Below are 17,352 nucleotides of genomic sequence, written 5' to 3'. Positions count from 1 at the left end.
ATACCAAAATAAAGGTGTGAGAATTAGTGTTTATAAGAAGTAAATAGATAGTGCGAGCACTGTCAGTTTTAACAAAGAATACCTAGATTCCATTGTTACTTGTAGATGTTATTTGGATGATTACTTTACTGTTAATATCTAAGAATCTCTTAAAAATGCATTCATGAGTTATTTAAATTTATGTAATCTGTAATGACTCAGACTCTCATATAACTTAGGTGTACAATACTATAATACATACGACAACTGTAACGTAGCACTCCAAATCCCAAAAGAACAATATCAAAGCAATACTGGTTATTTCATTGCTTTTACTATATTCTAATGTCTTGACAATTACTTAAAAGCCATATATTCCAGTGCTATGTTTTATTAACTCATGCATTTAGTTTCTATGGTATATCTGGTTTATAGGTTAGTTTTGTGCTGCTAACAAAGGAAGCTTCCCAAGTAGAGATGGCCACCACCGCTATTCACATGTTCATTTCAGATCCTGTTGTAATGCTCAGTTTGTGTCTGGTGCCTGCTGTCGATGATTGCTGGTACATGACTTATGATTCATTTAGGAATAGAAGCTGACTCAAACACCAATAAACACCAGTTGTTTACTTCTAAAACAGTCAATTTTCTTTAAGTAAACCCTGAGGAAGTTGCAAAAGTGCATACTGAAACTTGGCACTCGTAGCTTGAATGCTGAGCAAGTTGTTTGGGAAAATTACATGGGAAAGCCAATTTAAAGTCGCTGAAGTGTTGTAAGTATTGGGGAATTAGGCAAATTTGTTGTACAGAAGGTGTAGCTGGGATCTAAGTCAACAGCAAGAGTCTGTTCACAGAATGTGTGTAGGATTTTAAATACTGCTTGTAAATAATTACACATATTTTATTTCTCTCGTTTCAGTGACTATTTCAACAAGTACCTTCTTTGATGGCTTACTGGTGACTGGCCTCTACACCTCTACCAGTGTTCAGGCTTCCCAGAGTGTTGGTGGTTCCAGTGCTTTTGGATTTGGTAAGTCTGGTGTAATTCATGTTCTGCAACCCAGGCTAATTAGTACTTGGTCTTAGAGAGAACATCAATAACAACATACGCTATTATTTAGACTCAGTAATCAACAACACATGAAAGTCAGTGGAAGTTGATGTGATAAGGCAGTGGTAGCTTTTAGACAGCTTGCATTCCTTCCTTCACTTTCTCTGTCTTTGGTCAGCCCTGGTACTGCTATACTGAATTATATGGATTTTAGGAGAAAAAACCTGAGCAGCTGATCTGGGCAGAACAGCCATTTCTAAATCGGGTGCCATTTGGCATAAACTAAAACATTTATCTCCAAGCATTTAACTCTTCTTGGACTGGAAAGCTGATTCCTTTGAGCTTAATGTCAATCTACTTTTTCAACCCACTTAACAATCGTATCTTCCTTAAAACTGGAATACTGGTCAATGTATTTTATATAAACAATTATTTTCCATGTGGGAAAAACAGAGTTGTAGTACAAGCTACAGGAAAGTTTTTTGCGAAACTATTGTATGCTTCAGGTTTTGCTGTTGCACTCAGTGGCAGAAGCCAAGCCAGCTGTGTTAAGGACAAGCACTTTTGAAAACTAGTTTCTAAATATCTGTATGTAATTTACCACTGTATGTTCAGCAGGTTGTTATTAGGTAGTATATTTTATATTTTTACAAATAATCTTCCAAAAAAAGAAAAAGAAGGGAGGGGGAATTATCCTCACAGAGCTATTATCATCTATGCTGAAGGAGGAAGCCCACCCCAATAGATCCAGTCTGTATGTTTTCACCTTCCACTTCCAGTCTTCTCCTTATCTTGATGATGCCATGGTAATACCTGGTGGTGATGATGTTTTCTTGTAATTATCTCTGCTATAATGCATATGAAACTTGCTTGGGCCTGTGAATGTCATACAGAAGTGATACACTTGGTCATAAATGCAAAAGTGCAATGTAAGTAAGCTCATGTTGTAAATAACACATTATTTTAAAATGTGAGTTCAGGAATAACTTGAGAACAGCTCTACTCCTGTGAACAGCACAATGATTAGCCTCAAACTGAGTAAGGTAAAATGAACAAAAAGATTTTTTTTTTTTTTCTGGAAGAAGCAGTGCTGTTCTTTCTCATTGCCCACCACACTCTTTACCAGGTGAATGGGATCTGTCAGGGTAAGAGAGGATGGAAAATTTCTGAGGGACCAAATGGCTGGCAAGCCTATCTTTCCAGAAAATAGGTCTTTAGTTCATGTCACTGGGGAGATTTTCACTTTATGCTGAAAACTCACCAGGCAGGATATGCGTGCCATGTTTAATCACATCTAAATAATTTAAGAATGGAATGTAAGTAAAATATTTTAAGAACCTTAATAACTTTGTGCATTTATGGAAGTAGACCTGCATTTTTTCCTGAATTTGTATCTTTATTTGTAGAGTGGGGCTGGTACAATGTGTTTCACGGACAGACCTTATATTACCTTGGGATGAGTGACAGGAGAAAAGACATAGCCTGTTTCAGTTTGCTGAAGGTCACTGTATAGCTCTGAAGGTGTTGCTTTGACCATTCCATTGCTGGTAAAATAACCAAGTAAATCGGTTCCACATATTCTGTGGACCAAAACAAAATGCAAACCTATGGGTTGGGTAAGTCTGAAAGGCAAAGTGATGTGCAAGCAGTCAGGCATGGTTAGAAGTAACATGTTTTGCTTGTCAATACAAATCTTCAAACATAATGACGAAGGAGTTCAGTCCTGAGTATTTCTTTATCTGTGTGAGGGAAAAACTGCTTCCATCTGGGACCATTCTTTTGGACTTTCTGCAGACAAACCATAGGGTCAGATGCATCACAGTTATGCAGCATTTAAAATAAAAATCTCAGGGAAGGAAAGATTTCATCAGCTTTTAAATGTAAATTTTGATGCTTGTTTTATCCATGGTGGACTGATGGCTCCCACCATGGAAAATTACACAAACTTCTTTTTCCACTCTGCAGTGAGAGCTGAGAAGGCTGGCGTCTTCCAAAAAGCATGTAACGTGATTGATCTGCACTTAAAACTATTTGGTAGTTTAAAAGTTAACAATATTTTTAAATTCACAGTCTGCAGTAGAAAGAAAGAGTAGTCTCCACAGTATGTAATATATAATTTAATATCTTAGCAGGTAGGAATGGAATTGTTTCATTTTCTCAAGAAAATATAAAGCACTTTTTCAAGAAAGCCTGGATCCATCTGTTGTGTCATCATTTCTAATTAGCAAAGAAGCTGCTCCTCCTTTCCAGCAGGTGATTGGGATGTTCACGTTAGATTCAGCTTCCTGGAAATGAATCTTTTTTAAAATGTTGAAAACTCTGTAAGGTTCAGAGACAACAAATCAAAGATTTGTGTGGTTTAGCGTAGAGCAGGTGGGTGGACAAAGCTGGTCCTTTAAAAAATGAGCATAGCAATATTCTGAAATTGGGTTGATAGCAGTTACTTACAGAGCAGGGAAGAATATTTTTTCTCCTGCGCAAAACTACCACTGAAATGCTCTTGTCTGCATTACACAGGAGGTCAAGCTAGATTACCATAATCTTCCAGACTGCCCCAAGTCTATGAAGTCTTCCCAACATACACAAATCTGTCTTTTGTGCCATAAGTTACTGTGTTGTGGCTCCAATTACCTTTTAATTACCTAATTTAGGAAGTCACTTGATAGACACAAAATCATTATTCAGTTAGTTAACCATGTCAAGAACTTTGAAGAAAACAGATAAAAATGGTAGTAGTAGCAGGTTTAATTACAAGGGTTATGAATTCTTTCTTTTTCAGTATATATTGTGTAACCAAAGAAATAGTTTCTTTTTTTTTTTTTTTTTTTTCCCTGTGGGATTATACCAACATGAAACTTGCTGAAATATTTATTTGGAAAACTTTCTAACTACTCTTTGGGGGAGATATGAGTCAGCTTTTGGGGATAAAACTTAGTAGTCATCTTAATTATTCATGTTTTGTCCCAAGCTGAACCATTGTCTGGGTTCAGATTAAGTAAAACTAAATCTGTAAATCTAAAATCAGAACGGGGATAAAGCATAACTGTATAGTGGAAACCTCACCAAACAAATTGTGATGATCCCTAGAAAAGAAATTATCCCTAAATCTAACTTTTAGACAGTGTTGTTTTCTTTGTAAGATCCTTTTGATGCAACAGATATCCTGAATTGCATCTCTCCAGTATCATTTTCACTGTCATGTCTGAATCAGTGGGATGTGTATATGGGACTTTTTTCCACTTCCTTCAGCATTGCCCCTAAAGCTTCATTCTTGCTTGTCATCTCCCCCTTTTTCAAGCCATATCATTATCGATACCCTCAGCATCATTAACACCCCGTCTCTCTCTGGAGGCACACTTTGGACTTATGAAGGATCTCTGCCTGCGTGTTCTTTCTCTTCTTTTGCTTTTGACTCTGACAGCCCTTGCTACTGTTTGCTTCTTTTCTACATCTTGTGGCATTTGCTAGCCGCACTCTGGGGTTTATCAGCACACCAGGGCTACTCTCCCACGTGGCCAGGATGTCCATATGGTCATTTCGGGGCTCTCACTGCTAGACTTATTCCAAAAATATAATAAAAGAGCAGGAGAGAGAAGTACCACAAAACGCATTTGGAACCTTCAAATGCAGTGGTGGGGTTTGAATGGAATGATGGCTTCCAAATGAAATTAAGGTTCAGTGGTGCTGGGGAGCGGTAGGGGGACTGATACGTAACTTGCATAAGTATGAGAAAGCAGTTCAGCTCCTCCACAACTATATGCACTTGAAAGCAAGAAGTGCAATATCATTTATGCAATTAAAGGAGAAGATTACAGCATAATCCCTTAGCAGTGATAAGGAGCACTGTGTGCTGAGAACCTGAGTCTGTCCTCATTACAGAAAATGTAAGCCACAGTTCCACTAAAAAAAAATATCTAATTTTCTGTAAAATCATAGTTAATCATTACACTGATGTTTATATTTTAATGAGCGCAGAATAAACAAGCAATTTTACGATAATACTCACATATACATTAGCCTTTTAACCTAAATTTAAAAGGCCCTTTAGAAAGTACATAGGTTCTGTTATTTATGGTAGAGACAGTGGATTCAAAGCTCTCCCTGCAGTGGGAAGTGTTGCTACCAGCCTAATTGACTAAAAGAAAAATTGGGGTTTATTTTCTGTGTAGGTTTATACAACTTGCAAGTTACTATCTTTTAAAACAGATGTCTCTTTTCTACAGTGAGGTTATAAACTCCTGGTGAATTTTAGGTTTTGGTTAACTCCATGAGCTACTTTGTAAGAGACTATGAGAGTGATGTTATCTGGAAATATTTTAGTGCCTGAACAGGGGAATTGCATGTGCTAGAAAACAAAACAAACAAACAAACAAACAAAATACTATATGAAAGATCATCCTTTAAAAGACCATCATGAGGTTTTCCTGTTTTACAGTTCTTTTTTTGTATATTATGAAGGTCGTCGTCATTCCTGTAAGTAATACATTGAGTCTCTGAAATTTAAAAAATAAAATAAATAAAATAAAATAAAATAAAATAAAATAAAATAAAATAAAATAAAATAAAATAAAATAAAATAAAATAAAATAAAATATTCCTTAAAGTATGGTGAGTAATAAATTTCCTAGAAAAATGCCTGGAAAGAGCAATCATCAGAAATAATTTCTTGGCATTACATTCTATCTTACACTCTTTTACTTTTAAATTACTCTGTTCCCTTCTGACAGAATTAAAGCAGTCTTCACATAATCCTCTGCTCAATGTTTTAGTTACATTCATATTTCCATTCCAGACTAAAACCAAAACCTCTTTAAATTTATGGCCGAAGGATCTTTGTGATCTGGTTCACAGGTCACTTGTAGTCTTAGGGCAGGGTTACTGCAGGTGGGAGCCATTGGTGGTGCTGCCGATCTCATCCCTGGAGGAAGAAGGGCAAAGAAGGTGCCTTCAGGTAGCTGAAGGGCACCACAGTGCCATCTCCAAGAAGGCATGGTGGGATGTACTGTGTTTGTGCAGGTGGTGCCTTGGTCCAGATCGAGCACTGGAGACGTCAGAGGAGCCCATGTGCTTCCCCTGCTCCTGCACCGGGCATGTGGTTTGGACCCTCCAGAGGCTTGGTTTTGGCATCAGTTCATGCTCAAACACTGTTGGTTCCGGGGCAATGTTTTGCTTGCAGATTTTGACAGATAAAAGAAAATATCCCCTGCTGACATTTTAAGATGGAAAAAGGCCAATTGTTGGATTTTTCTTGTTAGGTGAGCCTACAAAGCTGCTCCCTCCTGCTCAGTCTTTGCCTCTCTGTGCATGTTCACAGCTTTAAAAAGTAAGGAATAATCGGCAAATGCCAGCTCTTGAGAAAAAGTTTTCAGCTGTGTACATACGACTGCTCTTGAAGTGCAGTTCTGTAACTTACTGAAATTGCTGTGGATCCCTGGTTTACTTTGTGACAAGCCAAATGGGCTCCAGGACCCTCCCTTCACACCGGAGATATTTGCCAGAAACCAAACAGATGGTAAACTAGGAAGAAATGACCCTCGGCATTCTCATTAGAACAGTTGGGGAAATTTTAATAGGCCCCCATTTGCCTTGTGCTGTATCTAATACCCTTTGAACTGCCACTTCTTTTTTTTTCCAGTTTGTTACAAGTCAACTACTGCCATGTATATTTTAATAGGGATTATCAAATACAGTTTGCCCAGAAGTTGTACCAACCCTCCGCTGCTAATTAGCAAAGTTTAAATAATCACTGAGTTCTGGAATAATTGGAAAGAAACACTGTTTTTCCTGCCAATGCATAATTACCAATTAACAGGAAGATAAAATATCTGTATAGCAGTCATATCTTGGAGAATTTGTTAACAGTCAATTAAATAGTGAGTTGATGCCAAACTGACATTGGTCAAGAAAGTTTACATTTTAGTTTAATTTTAAGATACTCCCCTCTGCCAAATGCATGTAACAAAGCTATAGCAACCATAAAACTTCCAAAGTTTGTCTGTCAAGATGTTTGTTTAATTACCACTTAAATGTATTTATGGCCAAAAGTTGACCGTTTCTACAAAAAATTGTTGACTATCATGTGTGTCTTACAGGAAGGGCTTCAGCTTTATTAATTCAAATGGGAAAGGCAGTAACTGTTGCTTACCCAACAAGGAACTGTGTCCACCTGCTGAGGAGGAAGATTCCCCACACGTACATGGCTGAGGCAGACAGTAGTGACCCGAGAGTGGAGGAACAGGAAATGCTAAAAATACTTAAATTGGCCTAGTTTTTGTCTAGTGCAATCCAGCCCCATCACCTTGAACACCTTCACCCATTTCTGCAAGTACTCTTGTACTTGTCAGCTTTACCCCAACTGCCTACTGTGGCAGCAGCAGCTCATCAGCCCTGGGTCTTGGACATCGAAATTCAATTTTGCCTAATCTGCTGAGAAGCCCTGAGTTACACTGCAATTTAACATACATAAAAGTGAATGATGGCGTCAGCTCCATGATTTATTTCAAACATCTTTGGAGTATTATGAAGATGACAGTCTAATAATTCAAGCTTTTAACCTTACAAGTATACCTATAGCTACTATTAGCAATGGTGTTGTCGAGGTGGCCAAGGTTGAAAAGGAGAATGAACCCATGTGAATGTGTGGCACATGTAATATTTTTTGTATTTGTTAGTTTTGAATAGTCAGTGCAGATAGCAGTTCAACACTAGAAGCAACACAATGTTTTGCAGATGGAAGGATAGGTGGTCACTGCGGTGGAAACAAGGAGGAAAATTTTACGTTGTGGTAGTGCTTGTAAAAGGGCCCCTGTAGTTTTCAAACAAGAAAATGCCTTTAGAGACAGTTCTGCGTAGCCAAAAGTAAAGTGCTAATTGATGTGTTGAGGCCGATTCTGGTCCAATTTAACAAGAACGTTTATTCTGTAGTGATGTTTTTTCAAGTCTTATATACATGTGGTTTTCTTGCCTGGGATGGCCAGAAAATGGTAAGGGAAAACCTTACAGTGTCATAGAATTTTAATGTGTTTTTTTTTTTTTTTATTGAATTTTAATTTTTAATAAAAGGCATGTAGTAAAAAACTGATGTAAAACTTTGTAAAGTGATCAGTTTTTTTGGCTGCTTCATATCCCTGAGAGGAATCTGATCCCAATAAGGTATGGATTTCATTACAAATATATTAAGAGATTAAAATATTCATTGTGACAGGTTGGTGATTTTTTTATCTGTACTAATAACTATTGAAAGTAGTAAGTTATATTTTTCAAAATGTGCAAATTATAGGTCTTTTTAGTAATGTAGAATAATTTATATATATATACACACACGTATGCATTCTTACATATGTATTTCTTTCTCATTCTCCTTATTTCACTCAATTTCCAAATACCATCTTCAATTGCTGCATTTTGAATGCAGTTAACCAGTACATTCCAAATCTTTATTTTTATGTAAAAACAAAAGAAAACATGTACAGCGGCACTTGTGGCTTTATCTCCATTCACCAACAGAAAAATAAAACAAATGATTAAGATCAAGCAGTATCCTGTAAGTTTGCTATCCACCTTAACAGAGCTGTGATCTGGCTTTTGGAGATACCCAGCACTGTACAGCAATTTGTATGTTGAGAAGCTCCAGTTCATTCCACGCATCAGAACCTATATGTCAGACTTGGCACCTGGAAAATGAGATAGATTTGAGTAGTGACCATGAGGGAAAAATTGGTGCAAGTGACAAATTTGTAGAGCTTCTAGGTGTGGGACAAAGGTAAAGCACAGCAGCACTACACAGCTCCCACCATTCAAATCCCACCTAAAACCTAATGACGTTCCCTTCAGATCTCTGAATCTTAGAGATCGAATAAGCTTGTCTGCTCTCATGAATGGTCCCATAAACTCCAAGTCTCTTGGGTTAGTTTGTAAGCCTGTAATTGCTCAGGTGTGGAGATATTCTGATCTTCCACCTAAGCACTGCTGTGACTAAGAGACAGGCAAGGAGCCCCACCATAGCTGCTAGAACCTGATACATCAGATTCATCCAAATTCTCCTACACTGCGCTCATTTCAGAAAACAAACGAACAAACCCAAGACAGATGGAAGAAGGAAATGGGTGGCAACCAGAGACATGGAGTTGGTTTGGCCATTTTCTTGAGTGTTAGACTAGTAATTAACACACATGTAAATCTGAGACCTTGACCTGCCCATTTTTCCACCCCAGGAGGCAAAAAGGAAGTAGCCAGAAAGCAAACAGTGGTGATGTAGCTTTGGGGGTAATTCTCCACAGTGACCTCTGTTTGGGGGGAAGTGTGTGGGTTTGCTCAGTTTTTTGTTCTCATTGAAATCTTACCTCAAAATCCATCTTCTCTGTGTTTATAAGAAAATCATTCCTGTTTGGCATTGATTAAGGAAATGTCTATTTGTGACCCAGTTGTCTTATATTATTATTTTATTTTGTTAACTCTATTATTTGTCTTATTTGTTCACCAGTTAGGGAATGATTTCTAAAGCAAGGACTTTCTTCTTTATTATTCCGTACAGAGATGCTGGCACAATACAACCCAATCTTTAACTGTACATGACTGTTATTATAATACAGATAATAGCGCATAAAAGTCAAGGAAAAACAAATTAAGCCTTCATTGATTGTGGCAACAATAACAAAATACTTTCCCCTATAAAAGACGTTGTCATCATGCTTTGAGAGGTACATTCAGCTGGATTGACAGGCTGAAGATGCATGGCAATTCTTAGCAACAGAGGAATATCTTCGATAAAGACGAGGAAAAAAAGCTATCATCTAGAAATCTAGGGTCATCTTAAAACTGCATTCTGTATGGGTATGTCTCAGAATATATTAAGCAAATCCTCCTGTGGCTGCAAGAACTTCACACTGCTAACATGCCTGCTGGCGTCATTTCTCGTCCTGTGCCCGTTTCTGTGGTGCCTGATTGTCATGTGTTGTGTTGCTACAACCAGTCAGAGTCCCCTCTCCCGAACTCTCCTGTTGTGCCAGGCCTATTATTTTCCCTGCATTTGGTGTTTATCGGGAAGCGATCACATATTCAAGCTGAAATTATGGGGCTCTTGGACTTCATCAATTAAGATGCATTGAAGCCTCTTGCAAATGTGAAATGATATTGGGAAATGGTTATTATTGTAATTTTGAAGACAAGTTTGTAAACTAATTTCTGGCATATTATGGCAAACAAATGTTGTGATCAGACTGCTTCCTCCATATCTGCCAATTTGTTATATTTGGAAGTGGAGCTGATTAGGCTTATAGGAAAATGGAGCTCAAGAGCCCTATGTTAAGCTCCTGATCATCACCTGTCATACCAGTTATTTCACTGTTTGCTCGTCTGTTATCAGTGTTATGACTGATAATCGTTTGTATGTTTTCACAGAGAGTTCACAATAAAAATCTGCTCCAGGTCTCGTAAAAAGCATAATCCAATTTTAAGAATATACGAAGGGAAGAGAACTGTTTACTGTGGGGAAGGATTGGTACAGTTACTTTTTTATCAGATGTGAAAATACATTGAATAGAGAAGAGTACTAAGGCCTAGCTGCTGTGCTGTGCCATGGGAGCAGGGTCGGCTCTCTGATTACTTGCTGCACAGAGCAAAGGGCAAAAGCATCCAGAGCTACTCTTGCTCAACTTTTGCTGCAGTGTTGGAAAGTGGAAAGAAGAAGGGTTTGTCACAGAACCACCCAGAATCACAGAATAGCTGTGTGAATGGACCTCTGGAATTCATCATGTCCAAGCCCTGCTCAAGCAGGGACACGCAGAGCAGGCCACACAGCACCACATCCAGGCGGCTTCTGAAGATCTCCAAGGAGGAGACCCCACAGTCACTCTGGGCAACCTGTGCCAGTGCTCAGTCATCCACACAGCACAGAAGTGCTCCTGGTGTTCAGAGCCTCCTGTGTTCCAGGTTTTGCCCACTGTCTCTTGCTGGCACTGGGCACCACTGAAAAGAGCCTGGCTCCATCCCCTTCACCCCTTTCCTTTAGGTATTCTGATGAGATCCCCCCGAGCCTCCTCTTTTGCACACTGAACAGCCACAGCTCCCTCAGCTTCCATCATAGGAGAGGTGCTCTAGTCCCTCCATCATCTTCGTGCTGGACTCTGTCCATGTTCTTGCACGAGGGGGCCCAGAACTTGACCCAGCTCTCCATCTATGTTCTCACCAAGTCTGAGTAGAGAGAAAGCATCACTTCCTCAACCTTCTGGCAAAACTTTGCCTAATGCAGCCAAGAATGCCTTACAGCCTTCTTAGCAGCAAGGGCACATTGCTGCCTCACATTCAGCTTGGTGTCCACCAGGCTCCCCAGGTCCTGTTCTGCAGAGCTGTTTCCAGCTGGGTGGCCCCAGCATGTCCTGGTGCCTGGGGTTGTTTCTCCCCAGGTGCAGGACCCTGCACTTCTTGTTGAACTTGATGAGGTTCCTATCAGACCACCTCTCGAGCCTATTGAGGTCCTTCTGGATGGCGGCACAACTCTCTGGCATATCAGAGAGTCCTCCAACTTCTTTGTAATCTGCAAACTTGCAGATGAAAAGAAACATTATGCCTTTGAACGGGCACAAAGTCTCACTCACAGCTTGTGCCACACCAAAAAAAAGGTGTTCACTAGCACAGTACTGTTACAGTATGTTGTAGAGGTTAGAAAAATTGAGGATAGATTGAGGTGTAAATTATGAAATCTTCACATACGGGAACATTACCTTGCAGGAGTCCCACTCTGTCCTAAAGTGAGTTCAATCCAATAGTCCTTGCTACAAAATTGCCAGAAGGAAAAAGTGCAGTCTCTCACATGAGTTTCTTACTCCCTGAGACATGGGTGTTCCTCAGTTCTGCCCAGCTGGATCTTATTACTGAATAAAATCCATCATTACAGGGTGCTCATGCCAATCCAGGTATGTCTTTGCACCTTATTCTATAAAGCTATTGAAAGAAAAGGAGAAAGAATGATGTTGTTTGTTGTTTGTTGTTTGTTTTTCTTACTAACAAAATCTGTTCATATTTTATTAATTTAATGACTGAATTTAATTATTTTTTATGAACTGCTAGACTCCTGTCATATGAATGCTTGTGAAAAGAAAGTATGCCCTTTAACTTAACTATAACTTCAAGACATTAAAACCCACAAAGTAGGATTTTTAATTTTTTATTTTTTTACATTTGTCAAGTGAATCAATATGCTGTAATCCTGGCCTCATTTCAACCCTTAGGAAAAATAATGCAATTATTAAAATCAAAGGCAGGTTATAACCAAAGCATTTGTCTTCATAAATCCAAGCCTGAGCTGGTTGAACTCTTGAAGGAAACGAATGTTCAGTAGAAATCCAGGTGATAAATAAATATAGTATCAGACATCAGTAAAGGAAAGTAAAGATAAAGTAAAGATGTTTTGCAGCTGTGTGACTTTTTTTTTTTTTTTGATAAAATCAAATTAAATAGTTGAATATTGAAGGACCCAATGGTGTTTTGGAAAGATACAGCACTGGTGTAAACACTAAGTTGAGTTCTACTTTATTTAAATAAAACTATTTAAATTATTACTTGACAATGTTACTTTGGCAGCATTACAGGAAGTAATGAGCATTTTTACATAGCAGATTATTAATAAAGTCAGTATTTTGCTCTTCTAACAGCAAATCTGAGAGTTGTTACGTGTCTGTTTGTGGACAAAAAACTGACACAAATATATTATGACATTAGAGTCATACTCCAGTCACATGTCATCACAGTCACCTTGACGTTCTCTGACATGCTGAAAGGATGATGTAATTATCAGAAGATTGAATCAATAAATACTGACAGCATTAGCTGTTAAGATGAAGAATATGAACATTAATGAGGTCTAGATTAAAAAAATAAATAAATTTAAAAGCTGTTTTATTCTGCTAGTCTTAATTTTTAGAAAGATTAAGTAAATTCTTCATTTTGATGTGAATAGTGGATTTGTTGAAATATTCCATCTGCTTGCTCACCAAACTCATTATTTTCTCTCTGCAAATGAAACTTTATTATCTTTAAATTCCATAATAAAGGTCTTGGTTATGACTTTTTCTTGTTAACTACTTAAATTTATCACTGAGCGTGTAATAAGTAATATCACAGGAAGTAGTGACCAGTCAGTAGTTGTAATTCACTCACACAGGCAGCTTTGTCATAACATTTGCTTAAGGAAGGCTAAGATGTAATGAACTCTTTAAAAAGTCTTCAGTTATAATCTGCCAGAGTTCAACCAAAGTAAACTGGGATGTTCTACAAAGTAAAGCTGCTTTAGCTGCAGTTTTCAATGAGATTATAAAAGAAGTATATACCAGCTTCTAATTGAAGTTTGGCTAGAAACTTAGCATGAATATGAAATTCAGATTCACACTGAAGAATTTGTCAAATAAGTGTGATAATCTAAAGTACTGTTTGCTTAGCATGGAATGTTTATTTGTTCTCTGCTGAAAAACTTTAACTGAGCAGTATATGCAGGATTCAAGAACTGTTGCATTTTTTATCTTGAGAAATATTTCTGGGGGACTTAGTTATTGCTATTTTACATTTTTAAACCCAGGAAATTTTAGGATTTTCTTCTGCATTTTATCGGTAGATGGAATTCCTTAGTTAATTTTAGGTACTTCATTTTTTCTGTGTGGGGAATTTGGGTGACTGGCTGGAAGCTGAGGCATTCACACACAGACGTGCCTTCAAGTGCTCTATTTTCCAAGGACTGACACTGACATGAAACGTACTTCTGAAGGTCCAATTTTCTGACATTAACTGCTGTTCATCCAGAGGAATTTTGAAAGACGTCTGTCATATTCAGTTATGACAAAGGGTTGTGGCAAGCAGCTGAGCTGGTTCCCCCTGGCTTCCTTTCCACTTTGGGGACAGAAACAGGCACTCTGGGGACATTAGTCATCTTACTCTGCAGTGGCCATCTAAGCTAGACAGATGATTTGTCTCTAAGTCACTATTTCTTGCCACTGATTTTAGAAGGAATGAAGGTGAGTAGCTCAGCTGTGGACCTCAGTACGATAGAAATCCAAAGTTAAGTGACAGGAACCTCCTGTATCGTTGTGAGCATCAGAAACCCCTAGACGTTGTGTCACAGATGCTTCTTTATTTGGTAGAACAATGTAAGACTATAAAACAGATGAAGCATTGGGAATGCAAATCCTACAAGGCCAACTATAGACTATTATAATATGGTGTCAGCCATATTGTTCATTCTTAGACTAGCCATGTAGACAATTCTGTGGAAAAAAACAAATCCGAAGGGAGATGTAGCTGTGCTTGGTAGGGCAAGCCCTTGTTTTTCCAGGCAAATGGAGCTGTGTGGCAGTGAGCTGATTAACTACAGAAGCAATAGGGTTGCACTGGATAGTTTCATTCAAGTATGAAGTTGTAATCTCTTCATGTGGTTAAAAAAGTTAGCTAGATTGAGTGAACTCAGCAGGATAGAACAGATTGACTCACAGAGAATTAGGGACTTCATAAGGTCAAACATTTTTTTACAGAGGATTTTGATTTAAGAGCATATGAAGCATTTTAAATTAAAGAAAAGGAAATGATTGTGCTATTTCTCAGAAAACTAGCTTTTAAGATCTTAACTGTCGTAATAAGAGATGTATAAAATTTGTTGGAAGTGGACAACCGTCTGGGGAAAAAATGTGTCTCCTTTGAATAGATTATGAGAACATTAAAAGTTTAATACAGGTAAGTCAGTGGCAGAGTATCTCTGGCCCATAGCAGAGGACTCCCTTCTGGCAAAATTACTGCGATTAATATCCAAAGCATAAATTTATAAACCAGTCAGAAGAAATAGACTGTGGTGGTTGTCCTTAAAGCAAAATGTTTACAAAGTGCTATAACTGGTTAATTTTCCTTGCCTTTTTGTATGACTGAGCTTTGTAATATCAACATTTGTCAGTAAAATATGGAGATTGATACTGTGCATTTATGAAAAATGTCTTCAGGAATTTTGGTATAGTTCCAGCTTAGATTTAGTTGAGTGTAAAGCAATCATTGAAGGACAGAATTTTACATGTAAGAAGGAAATCCAGGATTTTGTCTTTGGAGAGAAACTATTTGCAAAAGAAACTGTCAAGACTTGTATGAATTCCTCATCTCTTCCTTTCTACCTTTGTTTTTAAGAAGGTGGATACTGCCTAATTACAGTCCCAAGCAAAAATGTCACTTTTAAGAGATTTAAAATGCCAGCTGGTCTACGATGTACATTCACAGATCTCAGAGCACGCATCTTCACTGTAGCCCCCATTATGCTCAGTGGAAGCCAAGGGATATTCATCCACCCACCCATACGTTAACGGATGGCTCCCTAGTATGTGTGGTGTCATATCTGTCCTCTGCCCAATGCCTTAAGCATCTCGGATGGCATTGGACATTGCTGCGCAGTCAGTACAGCTGGTAAAGCATAGGGAATTAGAGTGCCCTAAGGCAGAGGGATGTCCCATGCCTTGGGTTCCATTAGCTTGGGTGGCCAGACCTCCACCAGCTGCAGGAAGCTGAGACTCACATGCAAACACGTCTACATTGTCTCAGTTTGGAGCCGAGTCCCAGTCTGGCTTTTCTGTTTCAGAGACAGGACATTATCTGGTTATGGTAACAAACCACTTCACAGTTCAGCCTTGGAAGCAGCTGAAGTGCATCTATGGTTAAAGTATAGCTTAAAAACTACAGGTAGGAACTTTTGTATTTAATAAGTAAATTAATTTATTAAGTGCTATTCTATTTAACATCATCTTGCTGGTACAGGATAAGAAAAAGGAGGAAAGGTTATTGCTAACACAATCTGTTTTTATGCTGGCTGTGGAATTTGTGCTATTGCAAACCCTCTGAAGTGCTTTCTCAAAAGCTGGTGTAGAAGAGTCTCGCCAGGATGAGTGGCTTTTCATGCGTTGTTTTATTGACTCACATTTGATGGTTTCCCATGTGTATTTAAAGGCTGAATTCCAGTCCCTAGTGAATGACTCCAAAAGCATTTTAATTTTGAGCTGAATTCATTTGCAATTTCCAATGGAGACATCTGCTGATCAGTTATGAGAGAGTTCAGGTTCTTGTGTCATACCTATTGTAATCTTGTTATGTGCTTTATTTTGACCCTTTTGTTCCATATATTTTTTAAATGAATGAAATTAAATGAATGAAATGAAATGAATTAAATTAAATATAAATAGCTTCAAAAAACAATGCCTTTTATTTAAAAAATCCCACCCATATATCAGCGAGTTAAAAACTCATTCAACTGTTGTTTACTTTCATGAATTAGTGTCTAGCACAAAGTTCTACTTTGTCTTTATTTTCATTGCCTATTTTAGTTGACAAAAAATCCTCCTCGTTTTACTAATAAAATAAAAAGTACAGTATTAGCTCTACTTTATTTGTCAGAAAAACAAAACAAAACAAAACAAAAACACAAAACAAACCACCTTTTAAAGGCAAGCAATTGCATCAGAGAAAAAGTAAGAAATCTGGTACTGATAAAAATTGGATACCGTCAGGTGGATATTTTCAGGGGAAACAATTGTAGGCATGGTTTTACAGGTTCTTAGAAGCCATGTGAACAGAAGTACCTTGTTTAAAATAAATAAATAAATAATAATTTTACACAGTGAAGAACTTGCACTTAAACATTAAATTCTACTCCATTTTACTTGCAGTTTTGTTCTGTTATAGTTTTCAGAATAAGAAAAGGAGAAACTGTCACTTTAATTACAGCAGTCATGACATACAAGAAAGAAAAAACCGATAGAAGCATAGGAAGCTGTACATAGTTTAAAAATTATTCTAATCAAGGGAAAATAGCTTAGAGTCTTCACAAATAGATTTTATAATTTTTGTGCCCGGAGGACAAATAATAATTCTGAAGTGTTTCAGGAAGCCAATGTAATGAAATGACCTTTTTTAAAAAAAAACAGCGATTTTGGGAGGAAAAGATGCTGCATCTAGATTGCTATTATCTTAAAACACAGCTTCACCACTTTACATGCAACAAGAAAGGTACATGCAGCAACATCTATTTAATGGAATACAATAACAAAGTTGAAATACTATTAATAAATGATAACTTGTCTTTCTGTGACTGAGCAGTACTTGCTATTCCATGAAGTACAAGATAAATAGTGAAAAATAATTTGATATCTAGATAATTTTTATTATTATTATTATTATTTATTTATTTTTAGCCTGATCTAAAAGCCGCATACTTGTAAATGGTCTTTGGTATTAGTCCCTTTAACTGTGATATTTTCTATGGAATTTGGGCTTTACTTTGAAAAAAAAATAGAATTTAGAAGTTTCTG

General features: G+C 37.6%; 1 protein-coding gene across 1 annotated transcript in view; it reads left to right on the top strand.

The window, feature by feature from the left end:
- The window catches only part of RELN (reelin), a 293,615-nt gene that overhangs the window by 45,705 nt on the left and 230,558 nt on the right, over positions 1–17,352 (top strand). The window contains exon 2 of the mRNA XM_080575334.1: positions 899–1,009. Within this exon, the coding sequence (XP_080431460.1) occupies positions 899–1,009 (111 nt within the window). The remainder of the gene's footprint in view (positions 1–898; positions 1,010–17,352) is intronic.

Source organism: Anser brachyrhynchus (assembly GCF_964034855.1).
Source record: "Anser brachyrhynchus genome assembly, chromosome: 1".
In the NCBI taxonomy this organism is placed as follows: Eukaryota; Metazoa; Chordata; class Aves; order Anseriformes; family Anatidae; genus Anser; species Anser brachyrhynchus.
This window is presented reverse-complemented; position numbering and strand designations above follow the sequence as displayed.